The sequence below is a fragment of the Carcharodon carcharias genome, chromosome 1 (genome assembly GCF_017639515.1).
Source record: "Carcharodon carcharias isolate sCarCar2 chromosome 1, sCarCar2.pri, whole genome shotgun sequence".
Taxonomy (NCBI): domain Eukaryota; kingdom Metazoa; phylum Chordata; class Chondrichthyes; order Lamniformes; family Lamnidae; genus Carcharodon; species Carcharodon carcharias.
Genome location: NC_054467.1, coordinates 226,357,401 through 226,376,345, shown reverse-complemented (window position 1 = coordinate 226,376,345; position 18,945 = coordinate 226,357,401). Strand labels below are relative to the sequence as shown.

The 18,945-nt window shown below is 42.9% G+C and overlaps 1 protein-coding gene across 2 annotated transcripts in view; it reads left to right on the top strand.

The window, feature by feature from the left end:
• The first annotated feature begins 4,908 nt into the window (after positions 1–4,908).
• The window catches only part of haus1 (HAUS augmin-like complex, subunit 1), a 52,733-nt gene continuing 38,696 nt past the window's right edge, over positions 4,909–18,945 (top strand). The window contains exons 1-3 of one of the 2 annotated variants that reach the window (XM_041191494.1): positions 4,909–5,062; positions 11,406–11,580; positions 13,098–13,233. In XM_041191494.1, coding sequence (XP_041047428.1) covers positions 5,042–5,062; positions 11,406–11,580; positions 13,098–13,233 — 332 coding nt within the window. In that variant the 5' untranslated portion in view covers positions 4,909–5,041. Of the gene's footprint in view, positions 5,063–9,273; positions 9,293–11,405; positions 11,581–13,097; positions 13,234–18,945 lie in introns of those variants that run through there. The other variant, XM_041191501.1, reaches the window with a different exon arrangement.

The following is an 18,945-nucleotide window of genomic DNA, read 5'->3' as shown; positions in this document are numbered from 1 at the left end:
GAGAGACTGGATAGGCTAGGGTTGTTTTCCTTAGAGCAGAGAAGGCTGAGGGAAGACCTGATAGAGGTATACAAAATTGTGAGGGATAGGGTAGTTAAGAAACTTCTCCCCTTTGTGGAGCTGTCAATAACCAGGGACATAGATTTAAGGTAAGGGGCAGGAGGTTTAGAGGGAACGTTTTTTTTTACCCAGAGGGTGGTTGGAATCTGGAACATACAGCCTGAGGGGGCGGCAGAGGCAGGGACCCTCACAACATTTTAAATATTTAGATGAACACTGGAAACACCATAGCGTATAGGGCTATGTGCCAAGTGCTGGAAAATGGGATTAGAATAGAGACAATGGGCCGAAGGGCCTGTTTCTGTGCTGTATAACTTAAGAATTACAATGTTTAACAGAGTTCAGAGATTTTATGAATATTCTGCATGTTGGATCTAACCAAACGTAGACCTGGAATAATTATAATCAAAGATGGGTTGACTGCAACTAACCAATTGCTTTTCACATAGACATTCAGTTTTTCCAGCCCCCTATTTGTTCAGGAATATGGGAATTGACTGCTTTGGGACTGACTGAAATCTGAATGGTCTCCCCTTCAAAATTGGCACTTCTTTGCCTGTGAAATGGTTCCTTCAATGACCAGGAAGAGGGTCCAGCTGAAGGGGAGAGAGCTGGGAAAAAGCTAATGTAGTGGTAGTGTGCGCGTTCAGGGGAAAAGCAGAAGTGCTTTGTGTACGTATGTGCCATGTGAAAATGGTGGAAAACGATGCTTTGCCTCCTTGGACCTACAGAAGAGCCTGGCTGGAAGAGAAGGAAATGGTCTTGCTGTGTTTGAATACACATCTAGGTTCTGCGGAATTGGTAGGTGGGCTGAGTGACAATTCGGTCAAGGAAAAGTTACAAAAGGCTGAGGTGGTGTTCTTCCACAATGTTTAGATTAAGTTAGTGATGTACAATCAGATTCTTTTTGTTGACATTCATGATATAGACGCAAAGTGTACAGTCTCATTTCATCAATAGGTGCATCACTTAAGGCTACCATTTGAATCATAGAATGGTTATAGTGCAAGATGGCATTCAGCCCATTGAGTCCGTATTGCCCCAGCTTGAATTTTGATATATCGGGCTGGACTTTCATTCTGGGGTCCTGATCCCACCATGCAGGTCAGGAACCCATAAATGCCCAGCAGCAAGACACGAGGCCAATTGAGCTCTCTCCAGTTAGGGGCTACGGGCAGGTTCCTGAGTCCGCGGGTACGGGGGCGTTGTCAGCAGGAAGGTGGCTTTCCAGCACTGAAAGATCAGCAGCCTCACAGTCACAACTGCTGACGGGTGCCCCCAATCCCGGTCTCCAGTAACTAAGAAGGGTTGGAGCCTTTGGAGATGATGGGGGAATTGGCTGGCTGGTGGGCGGTGCAGGGATGGGGGGATGGATGGATTGGGGGGGGGGAAATGGATGGATTTGGGGGGGGGGCGGTGTTTGGGGTGGTTGGGGGAGTCTCCCACAGTAATGGGCACTGGAAGTTTCCAAATAGACTGGAGCCTCTCTAACAACGATGCCCGCTCGCCCTGCCTGGCCGCCCACGGATCCTCCCGGTCGAAGATCTGCTCGGAGTCGGGAGAATGCCCGTTATTAAGGGGCTTCAGTGGGTAACCCGCTGTGGCTAGGCTTGTCCCCGCCGTCAGTCGGACTCCTGCAGGACCCCCTGGGAGGTGGGAGCGTGTCCTGGAGCTAGCCCGCCGGGCTTTCCCCCCATCATTTGCAGCCTGTGCACACACACGGAGCGCGGAGTGTACTTTTATTGAGCAAGAGTTCACATGGCATAGGGGCCTCTCTAACGAAGTGTGACAGCGGCCTATTGTGGTGGTCATGATATACGGATGTGCCTCTAAAGACTCCATTTTGTCCTCCTGGAGTGATAATCCCGAATTCAGTTTACAAAATGAGTAGCGCAGAAAGTGCCGTGGACGAAGCACTTTCAGCTCAGTGGTGCTTCACCTGGGCGAACTGTACCTGTCACCACACTGCAAGGTGTCTTTGAGCAGGTTGTTTTCCATAATTTATACTGGGCAGTGAAGTTGCATTTATACCAAAGGCCTTTTGTTCTGTCTCCAGGGGTTTTTGAAACAACAACAAATTATTTTCCAATTACTTTACTAGCAGCGCTGCCAAATAAAGAAAATGTAATTACATCAGTTCAGAGAACAGACGTTCAGTGTCTTCAGTGTATTATCTTGTCTGTTCTGCCACAAACCAACTATGACGTGTCCTTAAGTCATTTACGTTTCAGAAAATGTAGTGTCTTAACGTACCTATGGATCTCCTCCACAACTTCTGCATATTCAGAGAATTGGGGTAAGGCCAATTTTAATATGATAAGACAGGATCTGGCCAAAGTGGACTGGGAGCAGCTGCTTGTAGGAAAACCTACATCAGACCAGTGGGAGTCGTTCAAAAAATAAATAGTGAGAGAGCAGGGCCAACTTGTTCCCGTAAAGATGAAGGGTGGGACCAACAAGTCCAGAGAATCCTGGATGTTGAGGAATTTACAGGATTGGTTAAGGAAAAAAAGGGAAGGTTATGGTATACACCAAGGGCTCAAAACAGCGGAAGCTCTAGAGGAGTGTAGAAAGTGCAGGGGGGTTAATTGAAAATGAAGTTAGGAGAACGAAGAGGCGGCATGAAAATACACCGGCAGGTAAAATAAAGGAAAATCCAAAGGCACTTTATAAGTATATTAGGGGCAAGAGGATAAACAGAAAGAGTAGGACCCATTAAGGACCAAAGTGACAATCTGTGTGAGGAGCTGGAACATGTAAGTGAGGTTTTAAATGAGTACTTTGCATCTGTGTTCACTATAGAGAAGGTATAGAAATCAGGGAGGGGGACTGTGATATACTTGAACAAATTAGCATTGAGAGAAAGGAGGTATTTGCGATTTTAGCAGGCTTAGAAGTGGATAAATCCCCAGGCCCAGGTGAGATTGTATCCTAGGCTGCTGTGGGAGGCAAGGGAGGAGATTGCAAGGGCCCTGACATTAATTTTCAAATCCTCTCTGGCCACAGTTGTAGCGTGAGAGGACTCCAGGATAGCTGATGTGGTACCATTATTCAAGAAGGGTGGTAGGGAATTACAAGCCAATGAGTCCAACATCAGTGGTAGGAAGCTTTTGGAAAATATTCTGAGGGACAGAATTAATCTCCACTTGGAGAGGCAAGGATTAATCAAGGATAGTCAGCATGGCTTTGTCAGGGAGAGGTCATGTCTAACAAATTTGATTGAATTTTTCGAGGGGGTGATTAGGTGTGTAGATGAGGGTAGTGCAGGTGATGTAGTCTGCATGGACTTCAGTAAGGCTTTTGACAAGGTCTTGCATGGGAGACTGGTCAAGAAGTTAAGACCCCATGGGACCCAGGGCAATTTGGAAAATTGGATCCAAAATTGGCTTAGTGGCAGGAGGCAGATGGTGATGGTCAAAGGTTGTTTTTGTGACTGGAAGCCTGTGTCCAGTGACGTACCGCAGGATTCGGTGCTGGGTCTCTTGCTCTTTGTAGTGCTAATTAATGATCTGGACATGAATGTAGGAGGTATGATCAGTAAGTTCGCAAATGACACGAAAATTGGTGGCGTTGTAAATAGCGAGGAGGAAAGCCTTAGACTACAGGACAATAAAGATGGGCTGGTCAGATGGGCCGAACAGTGGCAAATGGAATTTAACCCTGAAAAGTGTGACATGATGCATTTTGGGAGGACTAACAAGGCAAGGGAGTACACGATGAATGGCAGGATCCTATGAAGTACAGAGGATCAGCGGGCCCTTGGTGTGCATGTCCATAGATCCTTGAAGGCAGCAGGACGGGTAGACAAGGTGGTTAAGAAGGCATATGGGATACTTGCCTTTATTAGTCGAGGCATTGAATACAAGAACAGGGAAGTTATGATGGAGTTGTATAAAATGCTAGTTAGGCCACATCTGGAGTACTTTGTGCAGTTCTGGTTCCTACACTATAGGAAGAGTGTGATTGCACTAGAGAGGGTGCAGAGGAGATTCACCAGGATGTTGCCTGGGCTGGAGCATTTCAGCTATGGAGAGACTAGATAGGCTGGGGCTGTTTTCCTTAGAGCAGAGAAGGCTGAGGGGAGACCTGATAGAGTTGTACAAAATTATGAGCAGCATAGATAGGGTAGATAGGAAGAAACTTTCCTCCTTAGTGGAGGGGTCAATAATCAAGGGGCATAGATTTTAGGTTAAGGGCAGGAGGTTTAGAGGGTATTTGAGGAAACATTTTTTCATACGGGGGGGGCGGGTGTGGGGTGGCACAGTGGTATCTGGAACTCACTGCTTGCAAGGGTGTTAGAGGCAGGGACCCTCACAACATTTATGCAGTATTTAGATGAACACTTGAAATGCCATAGCATACAAGTCTATGGGCCAAGTCCTGGAAAATGGGATTAGAATAGGTAGGGGCTCGATGACCGGTGTGGACATGATGGGCCAAAGGGCCTCTTTCCATGTTGTAAAACTCTAAGACTCTACAATGTCCTTTTTAGGGAAGGAAATCATCCTTCCTTGCCTGGTCTGGCCTACATGTCACTCCCTCCAGACCCACAGCAATGTGGTTGACTCTTGACTGCACTCAAAGGGCGATTAGGGGTGGGCAACAATCCCATGAAAAAATAAAAGAAAATTACATCTCTAACTTTTCCCAGTTCTTGGTATTTCCATCATTTTGTTTTTATTTCAGATTTCCTGCATCCGCTGTATTTTGCTTTATAAAATGTGGCTCCAGCGGGGGGGGGGAAATGACAACAGCAAAGGCATGGGAAAATGTTCATGTTTGGGACATGAGTTGCTGACCTCAGGCTGAAACTCAACTTTTGTTGGTCAAAGAAGGTCACCTTGTGCTTCTAAATGACGTCATGAATCGGAGGCGCGGCCAGAGCAAAGGAATCTGGGTAACCGGGCCCAAAGGGATGGCGCGAAAAGCTACGAGCACTTCCGACCGTTAAACAGACGTACATATTTTTAAAAGACTAAAAATGGATTCCAAAACCGATAAGGTACAGTATTTTTCCATCAAACGCTGAACGTGACACTTTTTTTAAACATTTAAAGTTAGAATTTAATTAAAAAAAACTATGGGGCCTTTCGGCTGATTTTCCTTTGCGCAAATACCATGGTAACGCATGTCTCACCTATTTACCTCCACCTGATTGGTGGAATGTGAGAAATACACGGTTTACGCGCGATTTAATTGGACGATGCGATTGTCAGTCACATTCGACTGTCCCACCCCATGTCAGTTTTCGCTGCGGGCGGGAGGGCTCGGCTATGTGTTCTTCAAGGGCATTTTACAACCGGCACGAATCAAAAACATTTATTTTGCAACTATAAGCGTTTTGGATTTTTTTTTTTCCTGAAGCGAGAGCTGCAAATATTACTGTTGGGTTATGGAGAAATATTTGCTAAATTGCTGGTGTCACTATTAGGTCCCCCCGAAAGATACTGGAATCCCAATGGCAGCATTCATGATTTTGTTTTCTTTTAAACCTACATTTGTCTTTTGCTGTTTTGATTCTGTACACCTTGTCACACTTTGAATGGGTGTGCTGCAAATTGTGTACTTTAATCCCATACACAAAGCGGAAATAAAGAATTTTACCATGGTGGCATCTTGTATCCCTGAAACGTTCCAAAGTACTCAAAGTACACTGAATTACCTTAAAGGAATTTTTGTCCATTATTGGGATGCTGGTATCACTGACAAGGTCGACATTTTATTTTATTCCCCAGTTGCCCTGAAGGTGATGGTGAGCTGCTCTCTTGAATTGCTGTAGTTTGTCTGGTGTAGGGAGGGAGTTCCAGTGGATTTTGACCTGGTGATAGTGAAGGAATAGCAATATATTTCTAAGTCAGGATGCCGTGTGGTTTGGAGGTGAACTTGCGGATGGTGGTGTTCCCATGCATCTGCTGCCCTTGTCCTTCTAGCTTGTAGGGTTCACATGTTTGGAAGGTGCTGTTGAAGGTACCTTGGCGAATTGTAGTGCGTCTTTGTAAATGGTACACGTTGCAGACACTGTCAGTGGGGGGCGTGAATGTTTAAGATGGAGTGTGGGGTGCTCATTGGGTGGGCTGCTTTATCCTGGTTGGTGTCAAGCAAGTCAAGTGTCAAGAGTGTTGTTAGAGTTGTACTCCCCCAAATGCAGAGTATTACATCACACTTCTGACTTGTAGATGGTGAAATGGCTTTGGAGTGTAAGAATGAAAGGGTTTCAAACGCCACTAACCATTTACATCTCCAGCTTTAATAACTTGAAATGAGGCACTTTGTTGTACACAGCTTGATCATGTAGATTTGAGTCAATATCGCTTCCACTTACACATATCTGCACTGTTTGAAGCCATCACTTGTGCATCCTCTACAGTTGCAACATCAGCAAACTCAACCTTTTAAAAAAATGCTTGCAAGCTGTGCAGTCAAATCTCCACAGTGTTCAGAACTCCTCTGTCCCAACTTGGAAATCCCACTCCAGTAAATATTGAGGCCAAAATGTCTGTCTATTCAACATACTGGAAATTGGCAATTGCGCTTCCCAGGTGCTGAACAAAAAAGACCTAAAGTTTAACAAAATTTCAACATAAATTGAATCCATAATCGATAGATCTTGATGAGCTTGCTTTCATTTCCTTGTCTTTTAGCAGATCTGATTACTTAAGGGGAAAAATTGGGAAATGCTCATTTGACATTAGATTAATTCTATAGTATTTAGCATTACTGTTTTATAATACAGTATAAAGATGTACCAAACCAAATCTTTGCATGGACCCCTGCTGCCTAAGTGCCAAACACAATGGAGTGAGCCAACCATCAAGATAAGCAGTTCATTCATTGCTGGAAATCCAAAACAAAAACAAAAATACTTGGAAAAACTCAGCAGGTCTGACAGCATCTGTGGAGAGGAATACAGTTAACATTTCGAGTCTGAATGACTCTTCATCAGAACTAAGGAAAAACAGGAAACCACCTATCACTGGCCCTCTACCGGGCTCTACCTGACCCACCAGCTTATATTTCACCTCTTTTCTATTTTTCCTTAGTTCTGATGAAGTCATTCAGACTTGAAACGTTAACTGTATTCCTCTCCGCAGATGCTGTCAGACCTGCTGAGTTTTTCCATTCATTTTTCATGTTGGGATTCTTGACTAACAAGGGAGTCAAAGTTTTCTGGAGTAGGCGGGAATGTGGAGTTGAGACCACAATCAGATCCGCAATGATCTTATTAAATGGTGGAGCAGGCTTGAGGAGCTGATTGGTCTATTCCTGCTCTTGATTCATATGTTCGTATGAGATCATGGAATACTCAGCCTTTGACTTTTTGTTGCGCAGTATTTATGTGGCTGTCCTGTTAAGTTTTTGGTTACTTTTAAATTAAGTGAAGCTGGTAGCCATTTTATGGGATGCGATGAAAGACTAATTAAACTGATTTGACAGGTTGGAAACAATATGGTAGAAGTTCTGCAAATTGCCAACATATATTTTTACACCTATTTATTGACCTTTATGCAAATGGAAATAGGTCTTTCCTATCCGCTTTGTCTCGGCCCCTCATAATTTTATACATCTTGATTAAATTTTCTCTCAGCTCTGTTGAAAGAAAACAACCCTAGCCTATATTCAGTCCTTCCTTACAGCTAAAATTCTCCCATTCCTGGCAACATACTTGTAATTTTCTCTCTACCGCCACTAATATGATTACATCCTTTCTGTAATGCAGTGACTAGATTATACACGGTACTCTATCTATTGTACGTGGTCTAACTAGTGTTTTATACAGTTCAAGAGTAACCTCCCTGCTCTTATATTCTAACCCCCAGCTAATAAAAGACAGATTAATGTACACCTCCCTAATCGGCTCATTTACCTGTCCTGCTCCCTTCAGGGATCTCTGGGCATGTGTTCCAAGGTCCGTCTGTTCTTCTACATATCTCAGTATCCCACCATTTATTGTCTACTCCCTTGCCTTATTTGTCCTCCCCAAACTCATGTAATTTAGAGGCCCAGATTAATGCTGTGGGGAGATGGGTTCAAATTCCACCATGGCAGCTGGTGGAATTTAAAAATTCAATTAATAAATCTGGAATTATTCTCAGTAATAATAAACATTAAACCATTGTTGATTGTTGTAAAAACCCATCTGGTTCACTAATGCCCTTTAGAGAAGGAATTCTGCCATCTTTACCTGGTCTGGGCTACATGTGACTCCAGACCCCACAGCAATGTAGTTGACTCTTAGCTGCCCTCTGCAGTGGTGTGGCAAGCCACTCAGTTCAAGGGCAATTAGGGATGGGCAACAAATGCTGACCTTGCCAGCGATGCCCACATCCCATGAAAGAATAAAGTAAACGCATTACCTCCACACTTCCATTCACCACTTTGCTGAACACCTGACTAATCCATTGATATTTTGCTACAGTATTCTCCCTTTCAACCGCATGGCCAATATTTGTGTCATCTGCAAATATCTTAATCATGCCCTCTACGTTTAAGTCTAAGTCATTAATATATATCACAAAAAGTGGCACTGAGCCCTGAGGAAATCCACCGGAAACAGCCGTCCAGTCACAAAATCACCCTTTGACCATAACCCTTTGTTTCCTGCCACTGAGCCAATTTTGCATCCGACTTGCCACTTCTCCCTTGGATCTCATGAGCTTTCAATTTTCTGACTAGTCTGTCATGTGGGACCTTGTCAAAAGTCTTGTTAAAGTCCATGTAGACTAAATCAAACTCGCTGCTCTCCTTGTTACCTCAAAAAATTCAGTCAAGTTAGTTGGATGTGACCTTCCCTTAACAAATACCTGCTGACTGTCCCTGAATAATTCATTCCTTTATAAATGACAACTTATTTTGTCTAACAGAATTTTTCCCTGTAATTTGCCCACTGCCGAGGGTGACCAAAGCTCAGACTTTACCTACAAAGTGTGCTATAGATTCAAGATCTTTGTACAGCTAGGAGAGAAATTCACTGAACCTAAGCCTTCTAGAAAGAAGATTGAGGCAAGTTATCCACTGTCCCATTTGATGTTGTCTCCAGTGGAATTGTAAAGGTCAGCCTTGAGTGTAATTTCTGATTTGTTCCTTTTTGTGAATGCTCTGTTGTTCGTCTTCAATGCACAACACTGCCTTTGATACATTTCTAATTGCGCCGCTACAAAAACAAATGTCAGGTTTATTTTATTGAATTGTGTTCCTCTCCGCAGATGCTGTCTGACCTGCTGAGTTTTTCCAGGTATTTTTGTTTTTGTTTCAGGTTTATTTTTCTTGTTGCTGGTATTGTTTGTGCACTTCATTTTTCTCCTCTGGGAACTGATGAAATATTGGGTACACCTGCTCTTGGAAGTCCCAGCAAGCTCAAGTCTCATTACTTTTCATGTCATATTGAAAGAGAAAAACAAACTAAATTGTGGGATGTGATCCCAAACCATTAATGAATACCATGAGGACAATATAATAAACGATTTGACTTAATGAATTGCCTTGAAGCAGAGACCTTTTTGCAGGCCTTTTTTCAATTGTTAGTTTTTTGGGGCGGGGTTTGCTTGTCAGAATGGCATGTGTGTAGACTGCAAATACGTTTTTCTTTCTTTTTAGATTTTTAAAGCTTTGAGAAAGTTTATTGTGTCTAATTTCTATCCTAATTATTGAATTGTTATTGTGATGCTTTGGCTTTTGAAATGATAGGGTTTCCGCCAAAATAAACACCAATTACCATCCCCTTCTTCCATTTTCTCCTCTAATTCCCTCCCATTGATCTATGCTGGGGCATTGTTCAATAAATTGGGGTTGTCCATGACTGGGCATATTGTACACTACCTGTTCAAATTACTAAGATTGTTGACCTGAATGGGCATCTTCTCATTCCATAATTTAAAAATTAATTTATTGTATTTGTTATAATAATGTTAAAAACCAAGGACCATTATGGAAGACACTATGGTTGAAAAAGGTAAAAGAGAAGATAGGGTATCTTTTAAGAAAGAGGTGACTGCAGTCTCAAGTTTATAAAACCTGAAGATTGCAATTATAAAAGACGACTGAGGAAGGTCACAAATTTCACAGTTTTGAGATCCTGGGAGGTCCAACTAAGCTTTGATTTTAAACTTCTCATCCTTGTTTAGAAATCCCTCCATGGCCTCAATCCTCCAAGCTCTTTGCACTTCACCGATTCTGGCCTCTTGTGCATCTCTCCACCAGATTTTGAGCGCTCCACCAGAAGTGGTTGTGCCTTCAGCAATCTGGACCCTAAATCTTCTGACACTTCCTCCCTCTCCTCCCTTAAAACACTGTCTATAACTTACCTCCTTTATCAAGCTTTTGGTGATCTGCCCTAATATCTCCTTATGTGGCTCAGTGTCAAATTGTGTTTGCTAATTATTGCTGTGAAGCACCTTGGGAATTTTACTACTAGATAAATGTTTTTGCATTTGCAGCATTTTGCTTTTGTTTTAGACTGACAAGGAATAAACAATAGTTCAGAGGAGCACTGACAATAATAGCATGTAGCTTTAGGATTACAGAAAATTTGAGTTAAATTTGAGCTGGTGAGGTCAGAAATGTCAATAGGTGAAGAAAAGCTTAAGGTGAAACCATCAAGCTGCTGTTAAAAATATAAGAAACACGATTCTTATTGCCCATTTAAAAAGATATGGAGGAGATCAAGATGTAGCAATTAAACTATCATATTGCTGGAGAAATGGAGATTAAGAGCGCCATGGCTGCGATTTCATTAGGAATAGCAGTCAGGAAATCTGCTCCCTTTTTGTGATGTTGCAAACAGATTGTGACCAGCGGAAATCTCTTCCTGATTCACATATCTGTTGGGAAATGTAGATGCAAAGCTAGTCCATGCTCCTCTGCAGATAGTCATTGACCATTTGTTTAATATTAAATGGCAGAACAAGAATAGCAGTTTCCCGGGAAAGACTAAACTACGTGAATGGCTAGCGGGGTCAGGGGGTGGCTGAAGATCATCATGTGCATAACTTGCATTATGATAATACTGGTCCGGCTGATGCACCTGCAAGCCTTTTCTTGTTCATCATTTTGCTGTGTTCAGAAATGTAATTCCAGCAAAATTCATTTTGGTTGTTGCAGAGAGAATTTGTACTCTGAGAGGACAGGACTATTTGGATTCTGAGGAACAAGCCCCCATCTTCTACAATAACCCTGTTTCGGTCAAGGGACAGAGTTCCAGTTGCTAATGTCATTTGGAAAGAATTTCATACACTGAAGAAATGCAGTGTGAAAATTGCTGCAGGTGTTCAGTGCGGAAGTTTGGGACCTGTGTGCATGGATATTGTGATCGAAGTAAATTTTCGTGTTTTCCTCTATTTTAATACCAGGTTTCCATGTGGCTATCAAAGATTTTTGGGGACCAGCAGATCCCTTTCTATGAAGTGAACCCATGGTCCATGGATGTTCTGTATCGCCTGATGGAGCGGAATGAAACTCGAGACCGTGACACCATGCAACTGATTGAGGATGTGAAGCAAAAAACAGTGGAGTACAAATCTGATGGTGAGTTGGCTGCAGAATATTATTCAACTGGACTAAACTGAATACAGAACCCGGTTGGGGATCAAGTTAGTTAGCAGTGTTACCACATTGTTATGTTGTACAGCAGAATTTTGTGCCGCTGTTATGTGTGTAGAGATACCTTTCTAAGCTTTACTGTCGAGGAAGTTGCTGGATGCAGTTGCAACATTTTTTTTCTCCCCATCTTAAATAGTATCAGACCAAGCTATTCTTCCTTAGTTCTAGATTTATTGTGGAACATGATTTTCAGTCGGTAACTCTTGGAACTAGATTCTTATCTAATTGTAGCTGGTGAATTGCCATCGATGACTTCTCTTTTCACTCCTGTACAGTTACCTCTGGTATCCCCCAAGGATTTATTCTTATCCTTCTCCTATTTCTCATCCACATACTCCTGCGAAAACATGTCTGTTTCCACATTTACATTGATGACACCCAGCTTTACTTCACCACCACTCCTTTCGATCCCTCTATTGCCAAAGTTGTCAGACTGCTTGTGTGAAATCCAGCACTGGATGAGCAGAAGTTTTCTCCAATTAAGTATTATGAAAACCGAAGCCATTGTCTTCGGTCCCCACTCAGCCACCTCACCACCAACTCCACCTCTCTTTCTGACAAATGTCTGAGGCTGAACCAGGCTCATAATCATGTTATGACTCTGAGATGAGCTTTTAACCATAAATTCATGCTGTCATTAAGACTGCCTACTTACACCTCTGTAAATATTCCCTGCCTCTGCACCCCTCATTTATTGCTTTAGTTGACTATTCTCTAGACTTGACTATTCTAATACACTCCCACATTCTATCCTGTGTAAGCTTGAGGCCATCTAAAATTCTGCTGCACTTATCCCAACTTGCATCAAATCCTGTTCCCCCATCACTCTTCTGCTCGCTGATGTACACTGACTCCTGCTCAAGCAATGCCTTGATTTAGAAATTCTAAACCTTGTTTTCAAATCCCTCCATGGCCTCATCCCTCCCTATCTCATTAATCTCCCCCAGCCCCACTACCTTCCGAGATAATTGCGCCCCTCTAATTCTGGCCTCTTGAGCATACCTAATTTTGACTAGTCCACCGTTGGTGGCCGGAGCCTGTGTGCCCTCCTAGGGCAAGCTAGTTAGAGATTGTACTTTAACCATGATGTTGGTAATAAGGGATGGGGTGGGAGAGCTGTGAAGTTCTGATAATAGACAGTAGTACTGGCTTCATTATTTTGGTTCATTTTGCTTCAGAACTGTGTCTTCTGTTAGTCCCGATGAAAGGTCGATACTTCAACTTTTAAGAATATCCCCTTGCCTTTTTTGGCATCCTGGCATACTCTCTTGATTGATGCTGTTCTGTTTCTTATGGCTTCAAACCTTGAGTCTTGCACCTGGGTGAAAACTTGGATTGCCAGCATCCCAGGTTCAAGGCTTATACTGATTGTGATTTGATGTGAAAATAGGGTTATTGTATTTGATTACTTAAGTTCCTGTTTACTTTTCTCTATTCATCAGCTGATTACATGCAGGATTTCATTATGGAGAGTGTGGGCTTGTCCTCCACAAGCCTCTCCAGCAATGGATCCAGCTGCCTGAAAAACCTGGTGGATAGCAGCCTCGCTTTGGATCTGAAAGATACCTCTCAAACCAGGTAATCAATCATTTGGTAGGTGTTAAAGACAAACAGTAAGGATGCCTCACGGCCTTTGCTTGAAGAGGATTAGGAAAGTGGACTGCATCGGTATTACAATGAGGACTGTCAGTAAAGTGCAATCTGCTCTGTCCCCGTTCTGCAAGCCATATTTGTGTCATTGAGCTCTTTGATGAATTACAAGTGCGAGAAGAAAAAATCAAGATGAGTTGTGTGGTTGGGATATACAGACCCCAGAATTATAGCTAATGTTACAATTGTTAATCATATCCTACAGCTTGTCATGTGCTCTGCTTGCACAAAATATTGTGATTCTCCATCCATCCTTTTTCCTGAAGGCATTAGCACTCTCAAGGGCAACTAGGGATGGGCAGTAAACGCTGGCCCAGCTAGCGAAGCCCACATCCCATGAAGAAATAAAAGCTATGCTGCAGTATGGTTCCTTGGCCACTGGCCTTCCACCTTCTGGCCTACATGGTCATTGTTCATTAGTTTAGACAGTATATGTCTAACTACTCAATTATACATGGCATTGTTGTTGAGCCTGACTCTGTCCTCATTGGTGACTATTAATTGGGAATGAGAAGCCTGGCAATTTCTTTCTCTTCCCTACACTTGGGTGCTACTTAAATGAATACTTCCAGAAAGCCTTTGTCCTTATTTTCCCCAGGCCACAAGTGTTTTTCCCTCTGCTTACGAAGGCACTGACTTCTTGCTGTGGTACGGTTGGATGGATGCCAGGCACCCTAGTATACCTCACTCAAGAGGTTATTTTTCATTGTCCATAATTGGCTATTCAACTGCAATGGCATTGTAATCTCCCCTGCCGTTGTCCTCATCTGTTGACAGAAGAAGCACTTCAAGCAGGGCCTGTAGATAGTAATCAAGGTTGAATTTTTCTGCTTCCTAACCCAGCACTGTTGAGACCAATCAACATACTGGCTCAGATCAGTTATCTTAACACAGTAGGTAAATTGTATCTTTCCTTGTCTGTATAGCTGTCCTACTCTGTAAACTCACCAAACAAATCAAGGAGCATTACTATTGTGTGAATTACATACCAATTACAATAATGTCCCTGGAATATGTTTTCTCTTTCATTGACAGAAACAGCTCAGAAGGAGGCAATTTAGCCCATTATGTCTGATCCAGTTCTTTGGAAGAACTATCCAGTTAGTCCCACACCCCAGCTCTTTTGCTCATAGCCCAGCAAACTTTTCCACTTCAAGTATTTATCCAGTTCCCATTTTGATGATTGTTATTGAATCTGCTTTCACCACACTTTAAGACAATGCATTCCAGATTGTAACAACTCGCTGTGTTAATTTTTTTCGCTCCTGTCTCCTGTGGTTCAATTGCTGCCCCAATAATTATGTCAGCTCAGTGAAATGTGAAAAGTTCTGTTGAAGAGTCATACGAACTCGAAACGTTAACTGTGTTCCTCTCCGCAGATGCTGTCAGACCTGCTGAGTTTTTCTAGGTATTTTTATTTTTGTTTTGGATTTCCAGCATCCGCAGTTTTTTGCTTTTATCTGAAATGTGAGAAGTGTTTGGAGGTGGCAGCATCACATGGTATCAAGGGGCTCTATAACTCATTCTGCAGTATCTACTCCATCAGGGCTTTGTCTGTGCTTTTGTGGAATTAGTTTACTCTTGTGTGCTGTGAGATTGTTAAAACAGCATCTAAACTGTTGAGGTCTGCTTCTTTATCCTCTGTACATATTTTTAAATTGAGAATCTACGGTATAGACCCAAAGCCATAGAATTAAAAGGTAAGATGAATTGTTAAGTAATAATTAGATGACCCCCAAGCTTGAGTTCCTGGTGGTATCTGAGCTGAGTTGATATTAAGTCCACAAACCTTCTCTCCAACCCTCGTATTATTGAATTCATTTCATGCAGGGATGTCTCAGATTTTGTCTTCATTGTTGCATTTGCGTATCATGGAGCCTTAGGGTCACTTACAACATTTAGATCTATGTGACCATATATCTCAAGCTGTGCATGTTAGTAGATCTCGCTGTCCTGATTTTAGGAATTCCCCATCAATTACACTAATGTGCTAAGATTGACCCTTCAAACGCCCAAACTCTCAAAGCTCAACCTGTAAAAAAGGACGAATCACTAGCAGCACAGTGTTGCTTGGATTTCAAGGGGCTGATTGGCGGGATAAGGGATGCAGGTAATGTTGTAATGCTTTCATTTGGTCTCTCATTAAGAAGTCTTGAGATTCATATGTTTAAACATAAAACATTTATTGTTAACCCATAACTATGTACATATCCAAGGTACTGCCATGTGTGGGTGCTGCCTCCATGATGGGTCCTTCCAGACTCTACTCCCAAGGTCTACTATCATGTGACTCGATACATTATACCATGGGTGGTACTATTCTCCAGTCCCACATTAACCCTTACTCTGTCAAACACCTTTATATTACAATATACTGTGACTGCTTAAAGGCATGTACAACAGCCTGTTTCTTTTTTTAAAAAAAAGTTAATTCCTTCCAGCGGAGTATAATTTTTTAATTCATTCATGGGATGTGGGCGTTGCTGGCTAGGCAGGCATTTATTGCCCATCCCTAATTGTCCTTGAGAAGGTGGTGGTGAGCTGCCTTCTTGAAAAGCTGCAGTCCATGTGGTGTAGGTACGCCCATAGTCCTGTTAGGGAGGGAGTTCCAGGGTTTTCACCCAGTGACAGTGAAGCAACGGCGATACATTTACAAGTCAGGATGGTGAGTGGCTTGGAGGGGAACTTCCAGGTGGTGGTGTTCCCATCTGTCTGCTGCCCTTGTCCTTCTAGATGGTAGTGGTCATGGATTTGGAAGGTACTGTCTAAGTAGGCTTGGTGGGTTCCTGCAGTGCATCTTGTAGATGGTACACACAGCTGCCACTGTGCATTGGTGGTGGAGGGAGTGAATGTTTGTAGATGGGGTGCCAGTCAAGCTTTGTCCTGGATGGTGTCGAGCTTCTTGAGAGTTGTTGGAGTTGCACTCACCCAGGCAAGTGGAGAGCATTCCATCACATTCCTGATTTGTGCCTTGTAGATGGTGGACAGGCTTTGGGGAGTCAGGAAGTGAGCTACTTGCTGCATGATTCCTGGCCTCTGGTCTGCTCTTGTAGCCACAGTATTTATATGGCTAGTCCAGTGCAGTTTCTGGTCAGTGGTAACCCCCAGGATGTTGGTAGTGGGGGATTCAGTGATGGTAGTGCCATTGAATATCAAGGGGCGATGGTTAGATTCTCTCTTATTGGAGATGCCTGGCACTTGTGAGGTGTGAATGTTATTTGGCACTTGTCAGCCGAAGTCTGGATGTTGTCCAGGTCTTGCTGCATTTGGACATGGACTGCTTCAGTATCTGAGGAGTCGCGAATGGTGCTGAACATTGTGCAATCATCAGCGAACATCCCAACTTCTAACCTTCTGATGGAAGGAAGGTTGTGGATGAAGCAGCTGAAGATGGTCGGGCCTAGGACACTATCCTGAGGAACTCCTGCAGTGATGTCCTGGAACTAAGATGATTGACCTCCAACGATCACAACTATCTTCCTTTGTGCTAGGTATGACTCCAACCAGCAGGGATTTTTTTCCCCTGATTCCTATTGACCCCAGTTTTGCTTGGGCTCCTTGGTGCTATACTCAGTCAAATGTGGCCTTGATGTCAAGGGCTGTAACTCTCACCTTACCTTGGGAGTTCAGTTGTTTTGTCCATGTTTAAACCAAGGCTGTAATGAGGTCAGGAGCAGAGTGGCCTTGGCGGAAGCAAAACTGGGCGTCAATCAGCAGGTTATTGCAAAGCAAGTGCCGCTTGATAGCACTGTTGGTGACCCCTTCCACCAGTTTACTGATAATGGAGAGTAGACTGACGGGATGGTAATTGGCGGAGTTGGATTTGTCCTGCTTTTTGTGTACAGGACATACCTGGGCAATTTTCCACATTGCTGGGTAGATGCCAGTGTTGTAGCTGTACTGGAACAGCTTGGCTAGGGCTGTGGCAAGTTCTGGAGCACAAGTCTTCACTACTATTGCTGGAATGTTGTCAGGGCCCATAGCCTTTGTAGTATCCAGTGCCTTCAGCCGTTTCTTGGCATCATGTGGAGTGAAGCGAATTGGCTGAGTACTGACATGTGTGATGCTGGGGACCTCCGGAAGAGGCCAAATTAGATCATCTGCTTGACACTTCTGCCTGAAGATTCTTGCAAATGCTTCAGCCTTACCTTTTATACTGAATGTGCTGGGCTCCCCCATCATTGAGGATGGGGATATCTATGGAGCATGCTAAGTTGTTTGATTGTCCAGCACTATTGACGACTGGATGTGGCAGGACTGCAGAGCTTAGATCTGATCTGTTGGTTGTGGAATCACTTAGCTATTTACAATACAATATTTACTTTACTTGCTACTCCTTTTCCCTCTGTCAACACAAGTCTCTGACTTTATAAACTCAGATGGGTCTTTAGGCTTGACCATTTTTCCATATCTTGATCAGTCACGTTTTGGAGGAATGGTAGACTCAGTTGCTTTGTGATAAAAACAAAAAAACTGCGGATGCTGGAAATCCAAAACAAAAACAAAAACAGAATTACCTGGAAAAACTCAGCAGGTCTGGCAGCATCGGCGGAGAAGAAAAGAGTTGACGTTTCGAGTCCTCATGACCCTTCGACAGAACTTGAGTTCGAGTCCAAGAAAGAGTTGAAATATAAGCTGGTTTAAGGTGTGTGTATGGGGGGCGGAGAGAGAGAGAGAGAGAGAGGTGGAGTGGGGGAACTCGAAATGTCAACTCTTTTCTTCTCCGCCGATGCTGCCAGACCTGCTGAGTTTTTCCAGGTAATTCTGTTTTTGTTTCAGTTGCTTTGTGTTGACTCTGCTGTTTTAACATTGATATTGTAGAACCCTGTGTTTTTGGTACTTGGTTGTCTTCATTTGATTTGCTTTTTGCTCTCCTTTGAGTTGCATTTCTCTTTATTAACAACCTGTCTGCTGTGTTTGGACATTGTGGGTTTTTCCTATTCCTTCCGAAGGGGATGCGCACTCCTATCATTCCTAGAGTGGACTTGAAGTTTCTTTTGCCATGAGGTCTACGATGTTCTTGCTGGACGTTGACATTTCACAAATGGTACCTTCATTTTCACTTGTTTCACAATTACAGCCAAACATTTGTTTGTTCTTTTATTTTGAAATCATTTTGTAAGCTCGTGAATCTTTTCATTCAACTCAGCAACTACTCTGGTGAGTTCAGTTGTCGTTGTTTGAGTGATCAGCAAAATCCTTATACACACTTAACAACTTCACTTGGGCATTCAATTTATTTCGGAGTCTTTCTTCCATGGTCACTGACTGCTCTTTATGTTCTTCCAATTCACTGATTAGATCGTCAATCTGTTCCTTAGAATTTTCCATTTCTGTTTTTAAAGTCTGGATTTGCTCTTCCATACTCTGCATCTCATTTTTCATTTTCTTTGGATTGGATCGAAGTTTGAGAATTTCATTGCTCTTTTCACAGTGAAGTTGCAACGTTTCATCAAACTCATCTTCCATAGACGAAAGTTGGTTCTCTACACTGACCAGTTTTTTTTAGCAGAGTCTAGTTCATGTATGCTATCCTGCAAGCTCACATTCTTTAATTTTACTTCTCCTGGTAGTATCTGAGACTCATGCTGCTTTGTGAGAACTTCTGCTTTTCCTTGCAACTGTTCAACTTTTTCTTGA